The following is a 22725-nucleotide window of genomic DNA, read 5'->3' as shown; positions in this document are numbered from 1 at the left end:
GTGGCGCATGCCTGTAATCCCAGCTACTCGGGAGGCTGAGGCAGGAGAATCACTTGAACCCAGGAGGCGGAGGTTGCGGTGAGCCGAGATTGTGCCATTGCACTCCAGCCTGGGCAACAAGAATGAAACTTTGTCTCAAAAAAAAAAAAAGGAATGAAAACTCCAGCTTAATATCTATTCACAGGCCCCAAATTTTTTTTGTTTTTGTTTGAGACAGGGTCTTTCTTTGTCACCCGAGCTGGTGTGCAGTGGCACAAATACTGCTCATTGCAGCCTCAACTTCCTGGGCTCAAGCGATCCTCCTGCATCAGCCTCCCAAGTAGCTGGGATCACAGTCGTGCGCTACCACACCCAGTTAATTTTTGTAAACATGGGGTTTTACCACGTTGCCCAGGCTGGTCTCAAACTCCTGGGCTCAAGTAATCCTCTTGTCTTGGCTGGGACTACAGGCACGGCCATTGCGCTTGGCTCCAAAGTAAATCTTAACATAATAAAAGACCTAAAATGAGATACTGGCTGGAGCCCCTCAAATATGTTTTCTTTTGAGACCAATCCATTGACAGAAACAAAACAGTTACAGATTTTTCAAGACATCCTTTAACGTATTTTTTTAATGTGACTCCAAGAAAATTTCAAAATGACCTGTGTGGCACACATTCTATTTTTACAGGACGGGGCTGACTTCCATGTTGCACGTGTTTTCACAGGAACAATGGAAGGAAGTTCTAGAGTCCCCTCTCTTTCCTGCCTCTTCTACATTTCCACAGACTGCACACTCACGGCAGCAGCCTCTCAGCACACAAAAGGAACGTAGGAACCGTGAAGGGCGTGATGAGCTGACCATAATGCCGGCTCCTTTCTGCCCTTGGTGCTAAAGATGGAAGGTTCCGGCACCTGCTCTCCTGCGTACCTCTCCGTCAGCAAGGCTAGAGCTACTCCGTGCAGCAAGATCCCCTGTTCAGGCCCCATGTGTCATGACTGTCTGTCCTTCTCCAAGGCAGCATTCAGACACCCCACAAGCAGTGGGCATGTCAAGCCTCCTCAGCTACTGGGGGACTCCCTTAAGACAGACCAGGTTTAAGGCGCCTCACCCACCACATCTGAGCACAGCCAGCGGGTGACTGAAAACAGTGCCAGCCCTCGGGAAGGAATGAACCGAGGGGTTGTCAGAGGCTGTCTGAGAAACACCTGACCTCAACAGAACCTGAGATTGCCCAATGTGGGCTACAAAGGCCTAAAATAGATTCGCTTATTTTAACTTCAAAGAGCTTATTGTCTCCAGCCAAAGGGAAGCAGGCCACTGAGAAGAATGGGAGAGTTCACTGTCTGCAGAAACAGCAGCCTCCATGCGCCCAGAGGCAGCATTTCCCATTCCAGCCCCAGCCTGCTTGGAAGCCCCAGGGCTTCAGGTCACTGGGTTTTCGACCCCAAGGGCAACTGCAGTCAACTGGCCTCTCTTGCCTTCTAAAAACCTTAGCCAGCGTTCAGGTGGTTCGGATCTCATCCTCCACTCAAAGCCTTCTGGCTTCCACACCTAAGGTGATCCTCCATTCTTCTAAGGGGGCAGTGCACCTATTTCACTATTCACCAGGAACCTCTCTTGCTTCGTGCTTTTTGGCTTCATTTAAATTTCCACCGGCTCTCTGGGACTCCCAGTTCCTGATGGGCCGGGGAGTCTCTGCACCTTCCAAAATGATGGAGAAGGGGCCAGGCGCTGCTTGGTGCCAGGACATAGTAGTTGGCAGGTTTGCTAATGAGGAATGTGTTAAAGTCGTTTCTGAAGCAATGATTTCAAGATTCTTTTAAATAAAGTTTGCGGGTAGCAGGGACACATTATTTGACAGATGGATTTTCTTTCACTTCAGGATCTCATTTTTGAAATCTGAATTCCACACGGTGTGTGAAAAATATGCGCATGCGTATACTTTCTAAATACTAGTTATATTTGAGAATTTTACAAATGGCTGAGGGTTAAATGTCTTTAGTTATGTTATCTTTAACACCATGTATGTCTCAAAGAAGAGAATTCAAATTGCCATTCCAGTGTAACCTAAGAAGACACAGAAGTATCAGATGAAATAGTGTCAGAACTCCTGACTCACACTTCTATGTGCACATCTCATTTTTATGTACGTTTCTTAATGCATGAAAGTCACACTCATCATCTCTCCCTTCCACAGATGCTTAACTTATTTTAGAGCTAGAAGGGGCCTGGGGATCATCGGGTTGAAAGCATTCTTTTTCTTTTCTACTTGAAGACTTCTGATCCTAGAAAGTGACCAGGGAGTGCGTCACCGGTGAATCATTTCGCCTCCAGCCAGAAGGTGCATTTGCAATTGTAGGGCCAGCCAGCAAGTAAGTCACCATCGGTTTTGAAAGTGTGCACTACCTGGTCAAAAGCTGGTCATCATCACATCTGCGATTTAACAATTCATCAATACTTTCGCATATGAAATGCTTGCTAGTATTGATCACCATGCATTACCTAATTTTGTTTCAACTTATACATTACTGTACATTCTCAATAAAAGGCATAGCTACTCATGAAACACGCTTAAATGATGAACTAAATACTCATAAACCACAATTATGTCCTTATTTTTTATACTTAGGTTTAAAATCTCTGCATAGGAAACACAAGTCCGTATTTTACATGTAACTTAAAGATATTAGTGGTGAATTCAATTTTTTTCATTATAAAGGCTTTAATAACACACGAAAGCCAGACTTCATTTAGAAGGTTTTTAAACTGAAGAAAAAGTCCACACTTTAAAATTCAGGCACTTGCTTGCTGACACAGTGTGTGTGTGTTGCTGATCCCAGTTTTAAAACATCTCCAGGCACAGACTTCCGCCCAATTTTAGCTGCTCTGTGACAGGTTCTCAGTGTGTACCCTAAGGGCAAAAATGCACAAATGCTTCACAGAGTAGGAATTAGGTGGCACATGCTTGTCTTTTTGATGCACTTCCAAGAGTGATGTTAGTCTGAAGGCTTTTCCTAACACAGGGAATGTTACCTTCTTGATGAGGGACCGCCCTGCTTCCTGGGTGTGCAGGCTGCTGGCCGGCGCCTTGCCGCCCTCCTGCCTCCTGCTGAGTCTGTTTCTCCAATCTTCCTCCCCGCTTTTCTTCAACAGTGCCAATCTAGGAGGAAAACATGCCCGCCACAAAGAGTTCAGCACCAAACTCTTCCTTGTGATGGAACCATAATCTAGGTAAGAGAGGCGGCTTGGGCCAAGACATGACCACAGCCACCTCGTTTTAACATTTTGAATTTCATTTATTCAGAAGACAGCATGTCTGGAAAAATAATAAAGTCCCTTTTCTAAGATGGCCCGAAGATTTTACAGTTGATTGAAACACAGAGCTGAAATCTGACTTGCTAGATAAAAGATGCACCATCATTCCAGCCAAGGAATGTCTGTTCCTTGGCCTTGGGCTGAAAGCAAGAGAACCGTCCCCAGAGAAAAATGTCTTTTAGCAACGCCTTCTGGTCACTTGTGAAGTAACATTAAAGGACTAAAGCTGTGTTACAGAAAATGATGCAGACCTGGGCTTAAAAACATAAAGCTGGCCAGGCACGGTGGCTTCCGCCTGTAATCCTAGCACTTTGGGAGGCTGAGGCGGGTGGATCACGAGGTCAGGAGTTCGAGACCAGCCTGGCCAATACGGTGAAACCCCATCTCTACTAAAAATACACAAATTAGCCAGCGGGAGGCTGAGGCACAAGAATCGCTTGAACCTGGGAGGCGGAGGTTGCAGTGAGCCGAGATTGTGCCACTGCACTCCAGCCTGGGTGACACAGTGAGACTCCGTCTCAACAAACAAACAAACAAACAAAAACATAAAGCCATGAAGTACTTACAGTCTCTTAATATCATCCCTTTCAATTAGAGGTAAAATTTGATGTTTATGACTGTTTCTCCTCAGGTGTTCTAAGCCCTATTCTTTTCCTACAAATGAATTTGATCATTCTTATCCATCTTCTTTAGACAGAAACTATTTTCTATAAACCCATTTTTTAAAATTATCACTTCAACTTTCCTCAGGGGAAGGATATACACAAAAAAAGAATCTAATTAACTGATATTGTTAACTAACCTACTTTTTAGCTCAATGATGATGTGACTTCATAGGCAGCTGCTTGAATACTGGAATCCTGAAAGGTTATTTTTCACAAACTTGAGGCTATTTCAGCTAATTGTATTGCATGAATGAAGAAATCTTAGGTATTTACGCTGGACAAACAAACATGGGAAAGATAAAAGGTAAAAAAAAAAAAAAAAAAAGGTGGTGATCATTAAACTCATTTGAGCCGATGCTCAAACAATTTAAAGAGTAGGGAAAAGCCAAATAACTAGATCCTTTTCCCTCTGTGCTGGACCTGATGGGCCAGGTCTTATTGATATCACTAATGCATAATCCACAAGTGGTATAAATATTTTTATCCATAAATATTAAATCCATAAATATTTTTATCCACAAATATTAAATCCATAAATATTTTTTATTGTCATAAATTTGTTTTAGAGACAAGGTCTTCCTTTGTCACCAGGTCTGGAGTGCAGCGGCACAATCACGGTTCACTGCAGCCTTGAATTCCTGGGCTCAAGCGACAATCCTGCCTTGGCCTCCAGAGTAGCTAGGATGACAGGTGTGCATCACTGCGCCTGGTTAATTTTTAAAATTTTTATTTTGTAGAGACGAGGTCTTGCTATGTTGCTCAGGCTGGTTTTGAACTCCCGGGCTCAAGCAATTCTTCCATGTCAGCCTCCAGAGTAGCTAGGACTACAGTTGTGCACCACTACACTAGGCTAATTTTTAAAATTTTTATTTGGTAGAGACAGGCGCTTGCTATGTTGCCCAGGCCAGTTTTGAACTCCTGGCCTCAAGCGATCCCCTGCCTCAGCCTCCCAAAGTGCTGGGATTACAGGCATGAGACACCGCGCCTAGACAACAGTGTATTTTTAAGCAGCACATCAGCTCTGGTCCCAATTTGTCCACTAACTCCCTTTGAGTACCTCGGTTCTCCCTCTCGTATCTGTCACATCAGGAACTGGACCAGATGATTTCTAAGGGCCCTTCTTGCAAGCTTCCCGATTCCCCTTAAATATTTGTTTTGGAGATGGGATGAGATATATTCTATGATAAAAGTTTTGTTATGCTAATAAGAAAACAAATTTTGTAGCACTTAAACAAGAATCCGGTGACATCTACGTATGTGTACATAATCACACCTTGTATTTGTCTATTCACTCAGTCAAATAACGGGAAGTAAGCCGTGAAGAAAGGAATCCCCCAAAGGAGGCAGGAGCTTCGAACTCTGGACCTGTCCCCTTCCTCAATCTCTTCCTTCTCCCCCCTTCATTTCTGTTTTCCTCTTTCTGCTAAGTGGCAGCAGATAAGATCTCAAGTGCTCAATCTCTAGAACTGGGGTAAGGCTGCCTTATCAATCTCATGCAGATCCCTTTGGGTCAAGGTCTCATTTAGTCCTAACTCCTGTAATTCTCGAATGTTTAACAACACCCTGCATGCTACAAGAGCTAGTTCATGGGCTTGGACACAAAGTCGAAATTCCTTCAAGAGTTTTAATCCGCATCATTTCATACTATATAATGACTATGATTCATCTTTTCTCCAATTATTTTGAATGAGTCAGTTTTATTCTAATAAAATAATCTCACAAAATGAAATCATTAAAAGAAATTCATATTTGCATGCTGTATTTGAGCTTTCAAAGCATCAATAAATGAGACTTTCAAAAAGTAAGCATGCCAGCACTTTAATACCCAAATGAGAAGTCATTCCAGTTCATCATCTTGTGGAACCAAGCACTCATCTCACTGATATTCTCCTTGCAAACTGGCCTCAGAACCAGCTTCTCTCACTTCACCTTCCACCCAGGCCAGCAGCTATTCCTCTTGAACATCCACCTTGTTAATCAGATTGGATTCAAATGATGAATTTTTAAAAAATCAAATTCATCTTCCTGAGTTGAGTTCATTAAAAGTCATGAGCTCCGGTCTTTGAATACCTTCTCAAAAAGAAGCTCTCAAAAGTCCGGGGCAAGGACACCAGCACCTATGTCATCGGACGATTTGCCTGGTGGTTGCTCTGTGGCATCTAAAACTGACTTAGAAAAACACAAGCTGTGGCATCTGAGATCACCGCCTCGTCCATCTTGTACTCTGCTGATCTGCACAGCGACCCCTAAGACACTGGGAATTGTTATTCCCATTCTGACGGACAAGGAACGTGGGTACATCCGGGTCAAGAATTCCACTGACTGAGGTCACACTGGATGTTAGTGGGCAGAGAGACGTGACTGCAGCCCTCCCTCGCCTGCCTGTGCGTAGCTTGTTTCACTGCGGTACAACATTAGCTGACCGGACACACTTTTGCCACACCGTTTTAGGAATGGCATAGGATTCTGGCTTTCTTCTAAGGTTTTTCCCACCATGGGATGGCCTCCAAAGAATTCCTCCATTCCAAAACCCTGAAATTTTGCTTCTGCATGTGCTGGCAGGGTTACCATTAGGGACTTCTGAAGACTACAGAGTAACCAGAATAATCTGGAAGAAACTATGCTTCCAAGGAGCCCACCTGGCACTTGGAGCCAGCCCTCGGCTCCAGCCTACGGAGCACATGATGAGTAACTCGAAAATAACACGCGCTAAAACTTGAGTGTGTTCTTCCTGTCCCTTTAGATTTCCTCATTGGTGTCCACCACGCTGAGGAGGGAGGGAGATCTTCCCAAATGTGTTCCTTCCTCCTGTGAGCTCACAGCGCTCCGGCTCACCGCAGACCACCAGGCTCTGAGAGGGTCGAGGAGCCGACGTCTGGGCCTACGCAGGACATAAATTCCTGCCGGGGCAATTCAAACAACTGTCAGCGCTTCTAACAACTGCCAAGCCGAAGTGCTGTTTGCAGGACTGTGATGCTGGGAGCCTGGGCAGCGGGTTGGCCTGGGCTGTGTGAACCCAGGGAGAGGCACGACACTGGGCCGCTCACCCAACGCCTGGCCCAGGGCCACCGTGACAGGTGCCTGCCAGGACACCCGGGGAAACGGTGCCTCCTCTTCCATGGCCCACACTGTTCCAGCAGGGAATGCTGGCCTGAGAACCCTGCTTGTTGAGAACAAGGACATCAGGCTCAGAGCAGTCAGAGCTGGGTCAAACAGGAGACACGACAACCATGTGCCCCTAATATTAAATAAGATGTGTTTTCTCTCTTTCTTTTTCAGAATTTTCCCTTCATTTTAGAGAATTACAGGCACCCCATAGATCTCAGATAGGGCTGAACAGCACACTTAAGTACTTATATTAGATCTTGGTTTTAGCTGGTTCACAAGTTGGAGAAGTGAATGAACTAAAGTGTCTTTTAAATGAGAGACAAATCACACTGTGGAAAAGGAGGGCCAGGCGTGGTGGCTCACACCTGTAATCCCAGCACTTTGGAAGGCTGAGGTGGGAGGATCGCTTGAGGCCAGGGCCACAGACCAAGACCCCGTCTCTACAAAAAAATAAAAATAAAAAATAAAAAGTCAGCTGAGCATGGTGGTGTGTGCAGGTAGTCCCAGCTACTTGGGAGGCTGAAGTGGGAGGATCATTTGAGTCCCAGGAGGTGGAGGCTGCAGTGAGCTATGATCGCACCACTGCACTCCAGCCTGGACAACAGTGCCAAGACCCTGTCTAGAAAAATAAAAGAAAAAAAGAAAAAGAAAAAGAAAAAGAAAAAGGAAAGGAGGGAGTAAAGGGGAACTGCCGCTCTATTCTTATTCCTACATAAATCTGGGGCCCTCTAGTGGCTGAAATCTCCCAGCTACAGGGTAAGAACCTGGAGTTTGTGGAGACAGGGAGACAGCCTCTGGCTGGGTGGGATACCGAAGGGTGGATGGTTGGGGCGGGGGCCGGCAGGCGGGAAACACAGGAGCCTCCAGCTGGCCCCTCTAGGGCAGAACACCATAGAGGCATGAGGTGGATTCTGCAACAGTTCAGGGAGTTCCACTAAGTCCTTACATGCCACCAATTTGCCAAAGTGAAAGGATGGCTCTTTTTTTCTTTTCAATAGTCTTTTTCCCCAAATAAGAAAGCTCAGATGCCACTGTTTCTGACATTGTGGAAATAAGATTTCTAAAGGCCTAACATACTCTTTAAGCAATAGCAAAGGTTTTATCCCTAAATAACATAAGAATTATTTAATTCGCAATGTTTCTCAAAGAAGTTCCCAAACAGGGATAATTTAAACACACATCATTTGGACAGTCAGAAAATAGCAATTTTACTAATCCAGTGGGAAAAGTTGATTGCATCCTAAGTTTTTTGCTGGTTATGGTTCAAATTTGACATTCACATTGTCAGAAAAGGTGAAAAAAAATTTTTTTAAGGCTGGGTGTGGTGATCACGTCTGCAATCCCAGCACGTTGGGAGGCCGATACGGGTGGATCACTGGAGGTCAGGAGTTTGAGACCAGCCTGGCCAATATGGTGAAACCTTGTCTCTACTAAAAATACAAAAATTAGCCAGGCATGGTAGTAAGTCCTTGTAATTCCAGCTACTTGGGAGGCTGGGGCAGGAGAATCGCTTGAACCCAGGAGGGGGAGGCTTCAGTGAGCCAAGATCGTGTCACTGCACTCCAGCCTGGGCGACAGAGTGAGACTCTTGTCTCAGAAAATAAACAAATAAATAAATATAAAAATAACTTTTTAATATGTTTCCTTGAGCATCAAACATATTCTAAAAAAGGAGTGTATGGAGGTTTTCCTATAATTTCTTAGTTTCTATGCTTTTTGTCTACAAATGGGGATAATATTGCTTTCTTCTGGAGGCTGTCTTCAATATTAAATGAAAGCCGGGCGCAGTGGCTCACGCCTGTAATCTCAACACTTTGGGAGGCTGAGGCAGGCAGATCACCTGAGGTCAGGCATTCGACACCAGCGTAGCCAACATGGTGAAGCCCTGCCTCTACTAAAAATGCAAAAATTAGCTGGTTATGGTGGTGAGCTCCTGTGATCCCAGCTACTCAGGAGGGTGAGGCAGGAGAATCGCTTGAACCTGGGAGGCGGAGGTTGTAGTGAGCCGCGATCGTGCCTCTGCACTCCAGCCTGGGTGACAGAGCGAGACTCCATCTCAAAAAACAAACAAACAGACAAAAATTAAATGAGAGATCATGTACAAAATGTGGAAGGCAATCTGTGACGCTGGGTAGCAATGAGCATTGAGAACTTAATATAGTCAGGCCCTGGACAGGGGAGAGACTGATGCAACAAGGCTGAAGAAGACAGACCTGCCCTCCTTAGTGGGGACAGGCATTTATAAAAAACGATGAAGGAAATCTGTAAATTCCAGACTCTATTTCTGAGACTCTGAAATGTGAACGTGGATGTGTAATTTGAAATAAGCCCTGTTAAGAGCATGTGAACTGAGAAAATTCATGAAGAAAGAGGGTGTGTCTTTCTAACACTGCTGTCTAGCTGGAATTTCTGTCTTCTCACCGTATTCTCCTGGTTAGAGCACACGGGGTTGGCTGCTCCAACACTAATCTGAGCACACTGCGGTCTCGCCATGGACCATGGGAGAGTTGGAGACGTGGCCCCTGGGTCAGCTCTATTCACTACGTGGCCCTGGAGGCTACCGGAGCCGAATCCCTCCTTTGGTAAAATGAGGCAGTCAGAGGCGGTTAGAATAAAGTTTGGAAGTCCTATGATTTTATATATTTCTTTCTCAAGAAGGAAAAGTAAAGCCCAAATAAGTGGAGGAATAACATTCTTATTTTAAATAGTTTAAGCTTCATTATTTCATTTCCACAAAAGGGAGGGATTAAAGTCTCACGGAAAAGCTATCATGGATGAATTGTAAATATATGTAATTTAGTCACTTTCGCAAAGTACAAATAAAAGTACTGTTAAGGTAAGGGGGAAAAGATCACTGGCAATATATTTTGCATTAGTGTAATTTATTACAAGCATAGCTGCTAAATAAAGTGTCCCTTGTCCTTTCGTAAATGTATTTTAACAAACTGAATAACTGAATATTAATCAAGCATTCCTTTCTATCATGATTCTGAACAGACTGGGCTCAGGGATCTCTTGGAGACCATGATAAGTTATGGCTTCTGTTAGCCAGCAGGTGTGTGTGATCACGCATTCAATTCTGAATACACTTCCGGGCTGTTCACAGAAACTTTACAGCCATCCTTGAACGCCTTACATGTCCACAAAGCCCAAGCTAAGAAGCTACGTCTTTCCAGTATTTCACTTTTAAAAATGAGAATTTTACAGTACGATTAAAGCTTTCAGAAAAATACAGATCAACTAAAATTTACCAAAAAACAGGTAAGTAAATCAGGAATTATTGCTTAGTGGATAGACACAGGACTTCTTCATCAAAAGTCCTAAGTCCAGATGGACAGAATATTCCCAAAGATGGGAAGGCTCCTTTAAAAGCCTTTGAAAGAAGGGGGCATAATATTAGTATTTCCCACTGGGGAATACCCCAGGGATATTTTCTCATGTGTAAAACATCAGAACTTGTGTATAAGTGATATTTATTGTTAATTTCCTTAAATGATTTCTCTTCTTCCTCACCTAACCAGTTGTCAATATTTGGGTTTCTGGGATGAAACTCTCTTTGAGCCCCATTTTCGTGGAAGAGAACTTCAAGCCTCAATAGGCCCAACTGCTTCCCCGATTGAAGACATCCCTCTCCTCATTGCACTGTCCCCTCTGCCCCTTCCCTATGCCCCTCAGCCTGCCAGGTCTAACTTATCATGAATTTTAAGTAAGTAAAGGAGAAAGTAAGTCAGATTTAACAATCTGATTAATTTGTCAGTTGAAAAAGATAGCATCTATTATTTTACAAATAATGTTCAAGAAGCTTGGCTTAAAACTAGAAAGAAGGGCCAGGCGTGGTGGTGCATGTCTGTAATCCCCGCACTTTGGAAGGCTGAGGTGGGAGGACTGTTTGAGGCCAGGAGTTCGAGACCAGCCTGGGCAACATGGTGAGACCTCCCAACTCTACAAAAAATCTTTTTGAAAAAATTAGCCAGGCATGGTGGTACGTGTCTGCAGTCCCAGCTACTGGGGAGGCCGAGGCAGGAGGATCACTTGTGTCCAGGAGTTCGAGGCTGCAGTGAAGCTCTGACAGCACCATTGCACTCCAGTCTGGGCAACAGAGGAAGACCATTCCTCTAAAAAAAAAAAAAGAAAGAAGGGGCCAGGCACGGTGGCTCACGCCTGTAATCCCAGCACTTTGGGAGGCCAAGGCAGGCGGATCAGGAGGTCAGGAGATCGAGATCATCCTAGCTAACACGGTGAAGCCCCAACTCTACTAAAAATACAAAAAATTAGCTGGGTGTGGTGGTGTGCGTCTGTAGTCCCAGCCACTTGGGAGGCTGAGGCAGGAGAATCGCTTGAACCCAGGAGGCAGAGGTTGCAGTAAGCCAAGATCACCCCATTGCACTCCAGCCTGGGTGACAAAGCAAGACTTAGTCTCAAAAAGAAAAAAGAAAAAAAAGGAAAGAAGGAAAAGAAAGAAAGAAGACTTTTCATTGTGGTTTAGTATAGTCTTAGGCAGTTTGAAATGTATCTAGAAAAATAAGAGTGGTCAGTGCCTAACAAAGCCTGCAGACTTCCGTGTGGTGGGAGGTGCTGAGGAAGGGTGGAGGTTGGCACAACTGTGGGAACAGGCGATGGAAATGGTTCTCCTAATACGGAGTTGACAAGACTTTTCTTCACCCAGTTTTCCTATCAACTATTCCATCATGTTTTTTTCCTACTGAATACTTTCTCCTTTTTTTGTACAAATTTATGTGGTGCATGAGAAATTTTGTTACACATATAAAATGCATAGTGATCAAGTCTCTATTTAGAATGTCCATCACCTGAGTACAATACGTTTTTATTTAGTCACCCTACTCTGCTATCAAACCCTGAATTTATTCCCACTATTGCATCTTTTGCTGCTTAATTCATCTGTGGTTAAGGGTTAACAAGGAAAACACATTCCCAAGGTAATTTACTTCCAGTTCTCTGTATCTGTCTAATTTAAATATATTCCTCTGCACCCTATGTCATTCTTTTGAAAGAAATTAGGCTACTGTGTTATTTGATGCTGAAATGCAATCTTTCAAGCTATTACCTGACATACAATTTCTAAATGCAGTTCAGAAAAGTCATCCATTTTACAATCTGTAAAAGAAACAAAACTTGGATTCTAAGTCCAAAGATATATGCCCTCTATGTAAATTTATCTTCACTCCCTCTACACATATTTTACACAAAGTCACAAGAGGTTTGTGCATTCAGTATGAACCCTGTGTAACTAAAAGGGGAAGAGCCAAGATCTCAGCTCCTGTCATTAGATAGTCCAATAATTTAATATTATAAAAGACATTGGGACAGTGGAAGCAAATAAATAAAACAGAAGTCTGTTTCTGTTTGTTTTCTCATCTGAGTCTGGAACCAGCCCTGTCCAAACCAGGCTCATTACCAAACCAGGCTCACGAGCAAAGGCAGTTCACTCTCAAACACCTCAGCTTCCTAGAATTACTCCAGGACAACAGCACAGTCCCGTTAGAAGCTGAATGTATGATTTCATCTCTTTGCCCATCACCCAGATCGTTTTTCTAAAAGCAAACTGTAAGCTCCTCCCCGAGAGAATTACTTTTCGCTCACCGAATCTCATTACCTTTCTTTAATAGACATGGTTTTGCTGGGTGAGTCAAGAAGGCCCTCCCCTGTCGGCGTTTTGATCTCTCCAGCAGCAAACATCGCACATGGATTCTTGCAGAGCTTCTCCTGTGGCTGTTCCGAAGAATCCTGGGGCTTCCAGGACACGGGGGCTGCGGTTTGAGCAATAGTTTTCCCAGCAGCTGTCCCCGTCTGCTCGGAAGTGGGCTCCCCGAACTCTGCCGCTGGGAAGGAAAAGAGCAACATCAGCACTGAACTCCTCAGGCAAACATTCTTCCAGCGATTCGCCCTCAACAGTGCAGCTCTCAGGGTTCAATCCGTGGGCACACGGCGGGTGACCCAATCCACTGGGATTTATGCAAATCTGCAGCACGCTACACTCTGTGAGAAAACCAAACTTCCCGGAGGGTTACCCACACAGCAAAATGCTTCGTGGCAATTGGTTTCTCTCCTGTGTGCGAGACACAGGAAGTCAGCTTTAACTATTTACTCCAGAATGGTTCTATTCTCCAAAATAATACTTTAACATTCAAATGTGCTATACTCACAAACGCAAACCCCTATTATAACTTACACTGTACTGTTTCATACAAACGTAGAAAGAGGATGAAGGGCCCACGCAGTGTGGCTTGCTAGCCTGCAAAACAGGCATGCAGGAAGAAGCACTCTAGCGATTCAGAGACTGGGGTCAAGTCTTTCCTGAATTCCTTGTGCTTACCCAGCCTGGACCTTTGGGGTCATCAATTTCTAAAAGGGGCCACCAGAACTAAGCAGCTCAGAAGGCCATTGTGTGAGTGACCAAAGTCAACAGAAACTCCATGAAGATGCGTGAAAGCACTTCCAGTAGTTTTATTGCTGAAAACTTGATGTATCCTCTAGTCAGATCCAGTGAAGAATAGGATTCCCACTGAACTTTTAACCAATACTAGCTGTAAACTGTCTATAGAACTTTCTTAAAAGCCATCACAGACACAGGACAAATCAAGCAGAATCTAAAACCCAGTGGCTTTCTAAAGCTTTAGGGGCACTGGTCACTTACCTCTTAGTGAAAACTTCCTTTTCATAACATTCTCCACCTCCACCTTCTCTTCAAAGGGCAGCCTGTCCCTCAAGTCCAAGTTTCCTTGTGCATTCATTTTAGCCATGGAAAATTCCTTCGGTTCATCCCCAAGGTGGGTGATGGGAGGGTTCGCCCGTTCCAGGCTTCCTTTTCTGGGAACAGCATATTTAGATTCCTTATGGCTGTCTCCTTCCCTGGCTCTGTTCAGGATGGGATAGGATGCTTCTGCTTCCTCAAAGGACCCATACTTCTCCATCCCACTGTCTCGACCTGTCAAAGCTCTCTTGCTTTCTGTCTCTCCATATTCTCTCAACATTCCCTTGTTCTCGCTACCCTCTACCAAAGGCTGCCAAGCTTGCGATTTCAGAATGCTTCTAACTGGAGAGTCCGAATTTTCTACTGAAGAAGAAAACTTATAGTCAGTGGCACTTGCATTGTGGTCAAGAGGTGGCTTTGTGCGAAGGTCTCCGGCATACATTGGAGCAACCGTGGATGCTATGGTAGACACTGATGTGTTCACGGCAGGTGAGAAAGGAATGAGCTTTCCACTCTGCACCTGGAAGGACACAGTTAAAAATTAAAAAGCTGCTTGAAAAATATCATCTATATAAATCCTGGTTTATGAATTGACAGAAGCTGAAATACTTGATTTGATGCAGTTTCACTGTTTCTCTTAGTGGAAAACCATTCCTGGACATAGTTATATAATACGTCTCATTAAACAAAATCCTCTGGGTGAAACGCAGTTGGGCATACTATTTTTTTCTCTCCAAAATGGACTCGTTCTAGATATTTCAGCAAGCAAGGTATGAAAACAAAAAAAGAGCAACATACTTGGTAGAATTCTCATTTTTAGGAAGAAAGCTATTACCAAATCACCTACAGGTAGCAGTTTCCTGGTAGAGCACCTTAATTACATCATTGACCTCAGAGGAATACTGCAGTGCAATACTTTAAGAACACACACACACAAACTGCAATCGGACTATAGCACACCCACCTGCTCCACCTCTCCCAGCGTGACTGGCTGAGTTTGATAGCGAGTGTTCATTCTCCTCTGTCTCGTGTCTATTCTGTTCCGGGTAGAAATCGCTTTTGAGACTGGCTGGGACAATTTGTTAAACAAGGCCAACTTTTCGGCCAAGCTTAGAGTGGAGGAATCAGGTTCTCCTTGCTCAGCAAGCTCTTTGCCCTCATTTGTCTGGTCCTTGGCTAAGGCCTTTTGGTGAGCAGAGGCCTGCAATCTGAAAAAAATAAAATGTCAGCAACACATATACCAACAAACAAAAGCACACCGCTAAGTTTCTACGTTAACTTTCTGCCAAGTGTCACATCATTTTGCAAAGGGCTTCTTTTTCCCTAAGCACGTCTAGGACAGAGGCAGGCAGCTGTTCAGCTACTCAACAAGCAGAGTCGGCACAGGACACGTAGCATCATCACTTCTACAAAGAGCAGACTTTGAGCTCTGAATTATTTCTACAAAACAAATTTCCTGTTTAAGACACTGAAGTCAGCTTGGCTATACCTTATCTTAGACAGAGAGGCGGCATTGTTAGTATCGTAATAAGCAGAATGAAAGGGAGTCACAAAGTATTACCTACGGTGTATTTAGACCTCATCTAAAGATATGGTTCAGAAGGTGGTCTTTCATTTTAAATAATTAGGAAACGATATAGTCCTCTGTCAACAACATAATAACAGAAGGTCTTGATTTTCACTTGCTAAAGACAAATGGCTTAATTTTTAAAGAGTCACTGCTTCAGCTTAGCATTTACTCTCATAGGTTCCTACCAGTTTTCTAAAAGGTACTCAAATCTGCAATTTCCAGTAACCAGAGGAGTAAAGAAAATTTCAGGTGATTATAAATCCCTCCAACTGGCCAGGTCCGGTGGCTCATATCTACGGAAGGCCAAGGCAAGAGGATCACTTGAATTTAGGAGTTGGAGACTAGCCTGGGCAACATCGTGAAACCCCATCTCTACGAAACCCCATCTCTACAAAAAATATAAAAATTAGCCAGGCTTGGTGGTGTGCACCTGTGATCCCAGCTACTCAGGAGGCTGAGGTGGGAGGATCGCTTGAGCCTGTGAGGTTGAGGCTGCAGTGTGCAGTGATCAAGCCTGGGCGACAGAGCAAGACTCTGTCTCAAAAATAAATGAATGAATACATAAATCAGTAAATAAATAAAGAGCTCCCTCCAACTTACAGCTAGAAGAGAAGGAAAGCCTGAAGTCTTCACGGTCAATATGAATCTCTAGGGGTTTTTAATGCACTGTATCTTCTGCCCCTGACTGATCCAATTGTCAGATCTAGTAAAGGAGATATTCTGCCTTGATTCTAGTGAATCCCCAATGCACAGGCTGTCCCAGGCCAAAGAGTAGCCAGCTTCCATATTCCAGGTGTATAATGAGGCCAGTGACAAAAAAGCCACCTGAGCCTCAGAGTCCTCCGTGGACCTCGTGCAGTAACCAGGAGGGCAGGGAAACCCACTTCTCTGGGAGGGCCCTGCTGTGGGTGTACCAGCTTTATCCCGGCACTGCCATTATTTTTAGCTTTTGCGGTTTGGCTCATATAACAGTAAAATGAAGGGATATGACCTGATGTAAGGACATAATTTTAAAGCACAACAATCTGAAACACGACAGTAAAACATCTACGTTTAGACACTACAAATTGTTATTTTCCCAGTCCCAAAATATAATGGCATTGACTCTATAAATTAGAAAGAGGGAGGATTGTTTTCAGTCTGTATTTGTGTCTACAGGTGTTTGAAAAAGACTGGGTCTTATCAGCATTTCAACATTCAGGTTAATGTCTCATTTTTCTTTTTTTTCTTTCTTTTTTTCTCTTTTTTTTTTTTTTTTTTTTGAGACAGAGTCTTGCTCTGTCACCAGGCTGGAGTGCAGTGGCACGATCTTGGCTCACTGCAACCTCTGCCTCCCAGGTTCAAGCGATTCTCCTACCTCAGTCTCCCAAGTAGCTAGGATTACTGGCACATGCCACCATGCCCAGATAATTTTTGTATTTTTAGTAGAGACAGGGTTTCACCATGTTGGCCAGGACGGTCTCAATCTCCTGACCTCGTGATCCACCTGCCTTGGACTCTCAAAGTGCTGGGATTACAGGCATGAGCCACTGCACCTGGCCAATGTCCCATTTTTCTATTAGTCTTTATTAAGTGCTATAACAGTATCTAGATGAAGAACAAAATTTTTGAGGGATGACCATTATTATGAAAAACAAACAAAGCAACTGGATACGTGAGTTAGTGTGATCCTAGTTCTAACACATAACATATGCAGAGAGACAAAATGTTTTCCCACGCACGCCAGCATGTGGTTATCAGCACCTTGCGCTATGACAAAACAAAATGCCACGCATTCTGGAACAACTCACGGCACTGACTTGTTTGTCAAACAAACGACAGACATTCAAGACTTTAGGATGCATCTGCTGTTCGGCACCTTTGCACTGGGTGCCGCATGCATCTGTATCTGTCCAGTACCTGGCAGGCTGCACAGCGCTCCTAGCTACAGTGGGGCTAGGAAGTCTCGCCATTACAGGGTGGGTGCCCCCAGAACACGAAGCGGGGATAGGTTCACTTTAAAAGCAATTGCCAAAGAGGAAACATTCATAAGGAGAGAGAAGAAAAGAAGCATTAAGGACAGCATAGTTTTAAATTCAGAAACGTTAAATCAAAAATTTTAACAGAATATTTTGCTAATTATTTTTGGGGAGAAAAAATCACGAAAGAACTTGAAAAGCAAATACAAACTCAGGAAATAAGAGATAGTGGCTACCCAAAGCAAATGGGGTAAGAATAGGTGTTCAGAGCTGGGAGGATTTACTCTGTCTTGAGAATACATGTCTTGGTGTAAAAAAAATAATAATTCAAAAAAGCAAATATTAGCTATCAAAAAATCAGTAGATTATGTCTGTGTTTTAGAATATTGTTTTCTTTTTTTTTTTTTTTTTTTTTTTCGAGACGGAGTCTGGCTCTGTCACCAGGCTGGAGTGCAGTGGCATGATCTTGGCTCACTGCAACCTTTGCCTCCCGGGGTCAAGTGATTCTCCTGCCTCAGCCTCCCGAGTAGCTGGGATTACAGGCACGCACCACCATGCCCAGTTAATTTTTGTATTTTTATTAGAGATGAGGTTTCACCATGTTGGCCAGGATGGTCTTGATCTCTTGACCTCGTGATCCACCTGCCTCAGCCTCCCAAAGTGCTGGGATTACAGGCGTAAGCCACTGGGCCCAGCCTTTTTTTTTTTTTCTTGACAGAGTCTCACTCTGTCGCCCAGGCTGGAATGCAGTGGCGTGATCTCGGCTCACTGCAGCCTCCACCTCCTGGGTTCAAGCAGTTCTCCTGCCTCAGCCTCCCGAGTAGCTGGGATTACAGGCGTGCGCCACCATGCCTGGCCAATATTTTTGTATTTTTTAGTAGGGACGGGGTTTCACCATGTTGGCCAGGCTGGTCTTGAACTCCTGACCTCAGGTGATCCACCCACCTCTGCCTCCCTAAGTGCTGGGATTACAGGTGTGAGCCACTGCGCCCGGCCTCAATCTACTTTTTAAAAGTATCAGTGTTCTTATACAATCTATAGGCACATCAAAGTAGATTTATTGAGCCTTAAAATGGGATTAATTTTTCTTATATTTACTGTTTTGCTCCCATGGGTGTCTGCCTGTTATTTTACACCAGCCATTCAAATATTTCTTTTTTAAAAAAACAAACTGATTTGCAAAGAGTTCCTAATGAGTGCAAGGATATACTTAGCTACAAATGCACCAAGAAACTGAGGAACAACTCGGGGAGGAACTGCAGGCAGCTGATCTAACAGCAGGTCTACAGAACGGGGCACTGACATAGAGGCCTTTGGGGATGTCAATAACCTAATGGGATGAACTTTTTTTTTTTCCAGGAAGGGTGTCTGTGTGTCCAAGGTAAGCACAAAACCAATTAACAACATCAACAACAACAAAACTAGGCTGGGTACAGTGGCTCACGCCTGTAGCTCCAGCACTTTGGGAGGCTGAGGTGGGAGGATCGCTTGAGCCCAGGAGTTTAAGATCAGGCTGGGCAACATGGCAAAACCCCATCTCCACAAAAAATACAAAAATTAGCCAGGTGTGGTGGTTGGGCCTACAGTCCCAGCTACTTGGGAGGCTGAGGTTGGAGGGTCAATTGAGCCCAGGAGGTTGAGGCTGTAGTGAGCCAAGATGGCGCACTGCATTCCAGCCTGAGTAACAGAGTGAGACACTGCCTCAAAAAAACAAACAATGCCCCCCGCAAAAATAATAAAATTTTTCACTTGATTGAAGCAATGATCTCTGAATGAACTACTCTGGGAAATTAATTCTGAATATATTGAAACATATTATTCAAAACAAACTTCCTATTGTTTGGAAAGTTATCAAACTGCAATTTAATTTTTAGAAATTTCTGGCAATTAATCCCAGCACTTTGGGAGGCTGAGACAGGTGGATCACCTGAGGTCAGGAGTTTGAGACCAGCCTGGCCAACATGGTGAAACCCTGTCTCTACTAAAAATACAAAAATTAGCTGAGTGTGGTGGCACACGCCTGTAATCCCAACTACTCGGGAGGTGGAGGCAGGAGAATCGCTTGAACCCAGGAGGCGGAGGTTGCAGTGAGCCGAGATCATGCCACTGCACTCCATTCTGGGTGACAGAGCAAGACTCTGTCTCAAAAAAAAAAAAAAAAGAAAAAAGAAAAAAAGAAAAGAGATTTCTGGCAATTAAGAACAAAACAAACCTTATCTTTTAGAGGGGCGTACTGGGATATTTATGGATGAAATGGTAAGACCTCTGGTGTTTGCTTGAAAATAGCACAGGAGGAAAGGGGAAATGAATGGGACACGGGCTGAGCATCACCGGCCAGGAGGGGGCCAGGAGTGGGTGACCGTGGAAGCTGGGGTTTCATCACAGCAATCCACCAAGTTTCATGTTTCTATTTTCTGTTGTCAAAGAGATTTTTAAAATATCAATATGCAGAGACAGAAACAAAATAGAACAAAAACTCCTTTCAAGTTTTTCTAGAAGATACACATCCCATTACAAAGTTTAGAGAGACCACAGTAAACAAAATCCCTTAGTACTAACTTCTCTGTGGCTTCCAGCTAAAACACCTCCCCAATGCCTCATTTTCATTGAACACTCTTTAAATGTATTTTTTTAAAAAAAGACATTATAGCCAAGGCTGAGAAGTCCTGTGGGCACTTACGTGGCTGCGATGACCACCTCTTCAGTGGTGATGGGCTGGGTGAGGGACCTGTCCTGCAGACGGCGTAGCCTCTGCTCCACAGCTGCGTTTCTTGAGCGTCGCTTTGGAACATTTTGTTCATCAAAAGATTTTTCCATCTCCTAAGATTAGAAATATTGTGGAACCCTTATAAATTCAAGGAAAGAGCTGGGCATGGTGGCTCACGCCTGTAATCCCAGCACTTTGGGAGGCTAAGGAGGGAAGATTGCTGGAGGCCAAGAGTTCAAGACCAGCCTGGGCAACAAAGTGAGACCCCCTCATCTCTACAAAAAATGCATAAATTAGCCAGGCATGCTGGCACAGGCCTGTAGTCCCAGCTACTTGGGAGGCTGAGGTGGGAACATCACTTGAGCCTGGGAGGTTGAGGCTGCAGTGAGCTATGATCACATTGCTGCACTCAACCCTGAGTGAGAGAGTGAGACCCTATCTCTAAAAAAAAATTAACAAAGAAATTCAAGGAAAGGAAATGGGGGTAGTAAAAATTCTTCACTTTGTTCTCCTACAGGACCTACAGGAGGGGTCACTAATGAGCACCTCGTATTGTTGTCAGAAGTGTACACTCATGCTGTGTCCAGAGGTGGCCACAACCAGCCAAAGATTAGGAAGAGAACAACAGGTGGGCCAGAGGCAGGAGGGCCTTAGCATGCCCAGAGGTGCATGAAGTAGGCTGGGTCCACAAGATTCTCCCTCCCTAAGGCTTACAATTTTTATTTTTTTTGTGATGGGGGTCTCACTGTGTTGCCCGGGCTGGTCTCAAACTCCTGGCCTCAAGTGATCCTCCTGCCTTGGCCTCTCAAATAGCTGGGAGTACTGCACCCAGTAGGGATCTCTATTCAAGCACGTTAGCACAGCTTACCCTGAAAAGCAATCTCTTGGCGGCGACACTCAGCTTGGCTCGTTCATCCACCTTTTCTTCATCTGCAAAAAGCCACAAATTAAAAACTGGACATCATTAGAGAAGGTTAAGTTCGGTCTCCAAAAAGTCTTTCAGGGCTGACCTGGAAATCTTTGAATACAACAATAGGTGCACTAAAATAATAATTGGTGGTAGTTTCCCTTTGCAGGGAGCCCATTCTTTCTGCTCAGTGAAAAGGTACTAATTTCCCTTGCAATTCAACCCAGCCAAACCAAAGCAAACTCTGTCCAGGGATTTCTACTCTAACGTTTGTCTGATCGAGATTTCATGAATATATTTTATGGGGGGAATTTCTTTTAGTTTTAAATAGTAGCAGCAGCAACAACAAGAAGAACCTGCTCCTTTGGTTTGAATGAGTTGTTTTTACATTGGTCACTGTATGATTCTCTAACCGCTCTCAAAAAGAAGGGAAAGCTTGTCTGAAAATTTCAACTAGATTTTATTATGTTCACAGAACGAAAACCTGCAGCAAAGGGAGACATTGTTATGCTCCATCATCTTACTCTCTCAAAAAGCCAAAAACCTTATTATTAAATCCAGTCTAGATGACATAATAAAGAAGAAAAAAAAAGGGAAACAGGTACTTGCCATCGACAGTTGGCGTTTCTGAATGTGAAGTGCACCTAGGAAAGACATTAGCAAATAACAATAATACATTAGCAGGTGGGAGCAGAAGATCGAAATAAAACATCATACTGAAAGTAAAAATAAAAATGCAATTAAATTCTTTTAAGAAATAACCTCCTGGTAGCAATTCTAGTTGCGAAAACACACATACAGTTGTGAAGCAACACTGTGGAGCGTGTGTGCACACAATCCCAGCCAAGTACACACCCCGTGGAGAGAGACCAGGCACAAGAACAACTTGTTATACACCACTGATGACAATTTTCCAGACAAATCTTACCATTTCTATACAATAGTATATGACACTTTAGTATAAAACTCAAATACAACAAGTAGATGGACATTTATAAAATGAATATAAAATTCCTCAGTTATTTTCACTGTAAAATCTGGTGAATATGCAATCTGGAGTCTAATTTAACAAGGGGTAAAAAAACATTAAAACCATTAAATAAAGAAAAATAATGTTTCTTACTTCTTATCATCTGAATGCAATGTAAAATTGTGTATGTATCATAATACCGCTGTAAAGGCTAGCATTCTTTAAAAAGACTTTTAAATAAGCCAAATAAATAACGCTTATAGGTTAGATGGAAGAATTATGGAATCGCCAACATCCTATATAAATAGCTTCAAGACCGTCAGTGTGGTAAAACTCCTGTGTCATTGCCACGTTCCTGGATGAGGAAACTGCGCATACGCATGCCTACCTATCCGATTCCTTTCGTTCTGCTGAAGTTATAGGTTGGGTTCTAAATCTCTCGGAAGTTTTTCTACTTTCACCAGGAGAAAAATAGCGTCTTGGTTTCCGGGACCCTCTCTCCCGTTCCACACCGGTGGGCAAGCCAGGTCCTTCGGCCGACCTCTCCACCCGTGATTTGCTTTGAGAATCAAAGGGCAGAGAGTATAAGGAAGGCAAACGAAGACAGAGAAAGAGAAGACGGCAAAGGATTATGCATCTCCGTGAGTCAAGGGACAGACACCACCAAACCCCTCTTCATGCCTCTACCATGCACGTAAGGAAGGAGACATTCCAGACACCCAATCCGCTAGTTCCCCATTAGTAGGCAGAAGCAGAGTGGTAGTTTTTGAGCCATTTTCCGCATAGTCGCCCTGCACGCACTTGTGAGCTAAGCTAATATGATTCAATGC

General features: G+C 43.8%; 1 protein-coding gene across 22 annotated transcripts in view; it reads right to left on the bottom strand.

Annotated features, from left to right (window-relative positions):
• Nucleotides 1-22725, bottom strand: part of LOC101129712 (supervillin) — a 277906-nt gene that overhangs the window by 52802 nt on the left and 202379 nt on the right. For 10 of the 22 annotated variants that reach the window (XM_063710246.1, XM_055352396.2, XM_063710243.1 and 7 more), the window contains 9 exons: nt 22284-22454; nt 21535-21569; nt 20887-20948; nt 19992-20131; nt 17253-17348; nt 14748-14991; nt 13727-14303; nt 12686-12911; nt 3017-3143 (listed from right to left, as the gene is read on the bottom strand). In XM_063710246.1, coding sequence (XP_063566316.1) covers nt 3017-3143; nt 12686-12911; nt 13727-14303; nt 14748-14991; nt 17253-17348; nt 19992-20131; nt 20887-20948; nt 21535-21569; nt 22284-22454 — 1678 coding nt within the window. The remainder of the gene's footprint in view (nt 1-3016; nt 3144-12685; nt 12912-13726; nt 14304-14747; nt 14992-17252; nt 17349-19991; nt 20132-20886; nt 20949-21534; nt 21570-22283; nt 22455-22725) is intronic. The other 12 variants (XM_063710254.1, XM_055352397.2, XM_063710253.1 and 9 more) reach the window with 3 other exon arrangements.

The sequence above is a fragment of the Gorilla gorilla genome, chromosome 8 (assembly GCF_029281585.2).
Source record: "Gorilla gorilla gorilla isolate KB3781 chromosome 8, NHGRI_mGorGor1-v2.1_pri, whole genome shotgun sequence".
Classification (NCBI taxonomy): domain Eukaryota; kingdom Metazoa; phylum Chordata; class Mammalia; order Primates; family Hominidae; genus Gorilla; species Gorilla gorilla.
This window is presented reverse-complemented; position numbering and strand designations above follow the sequence as displayed.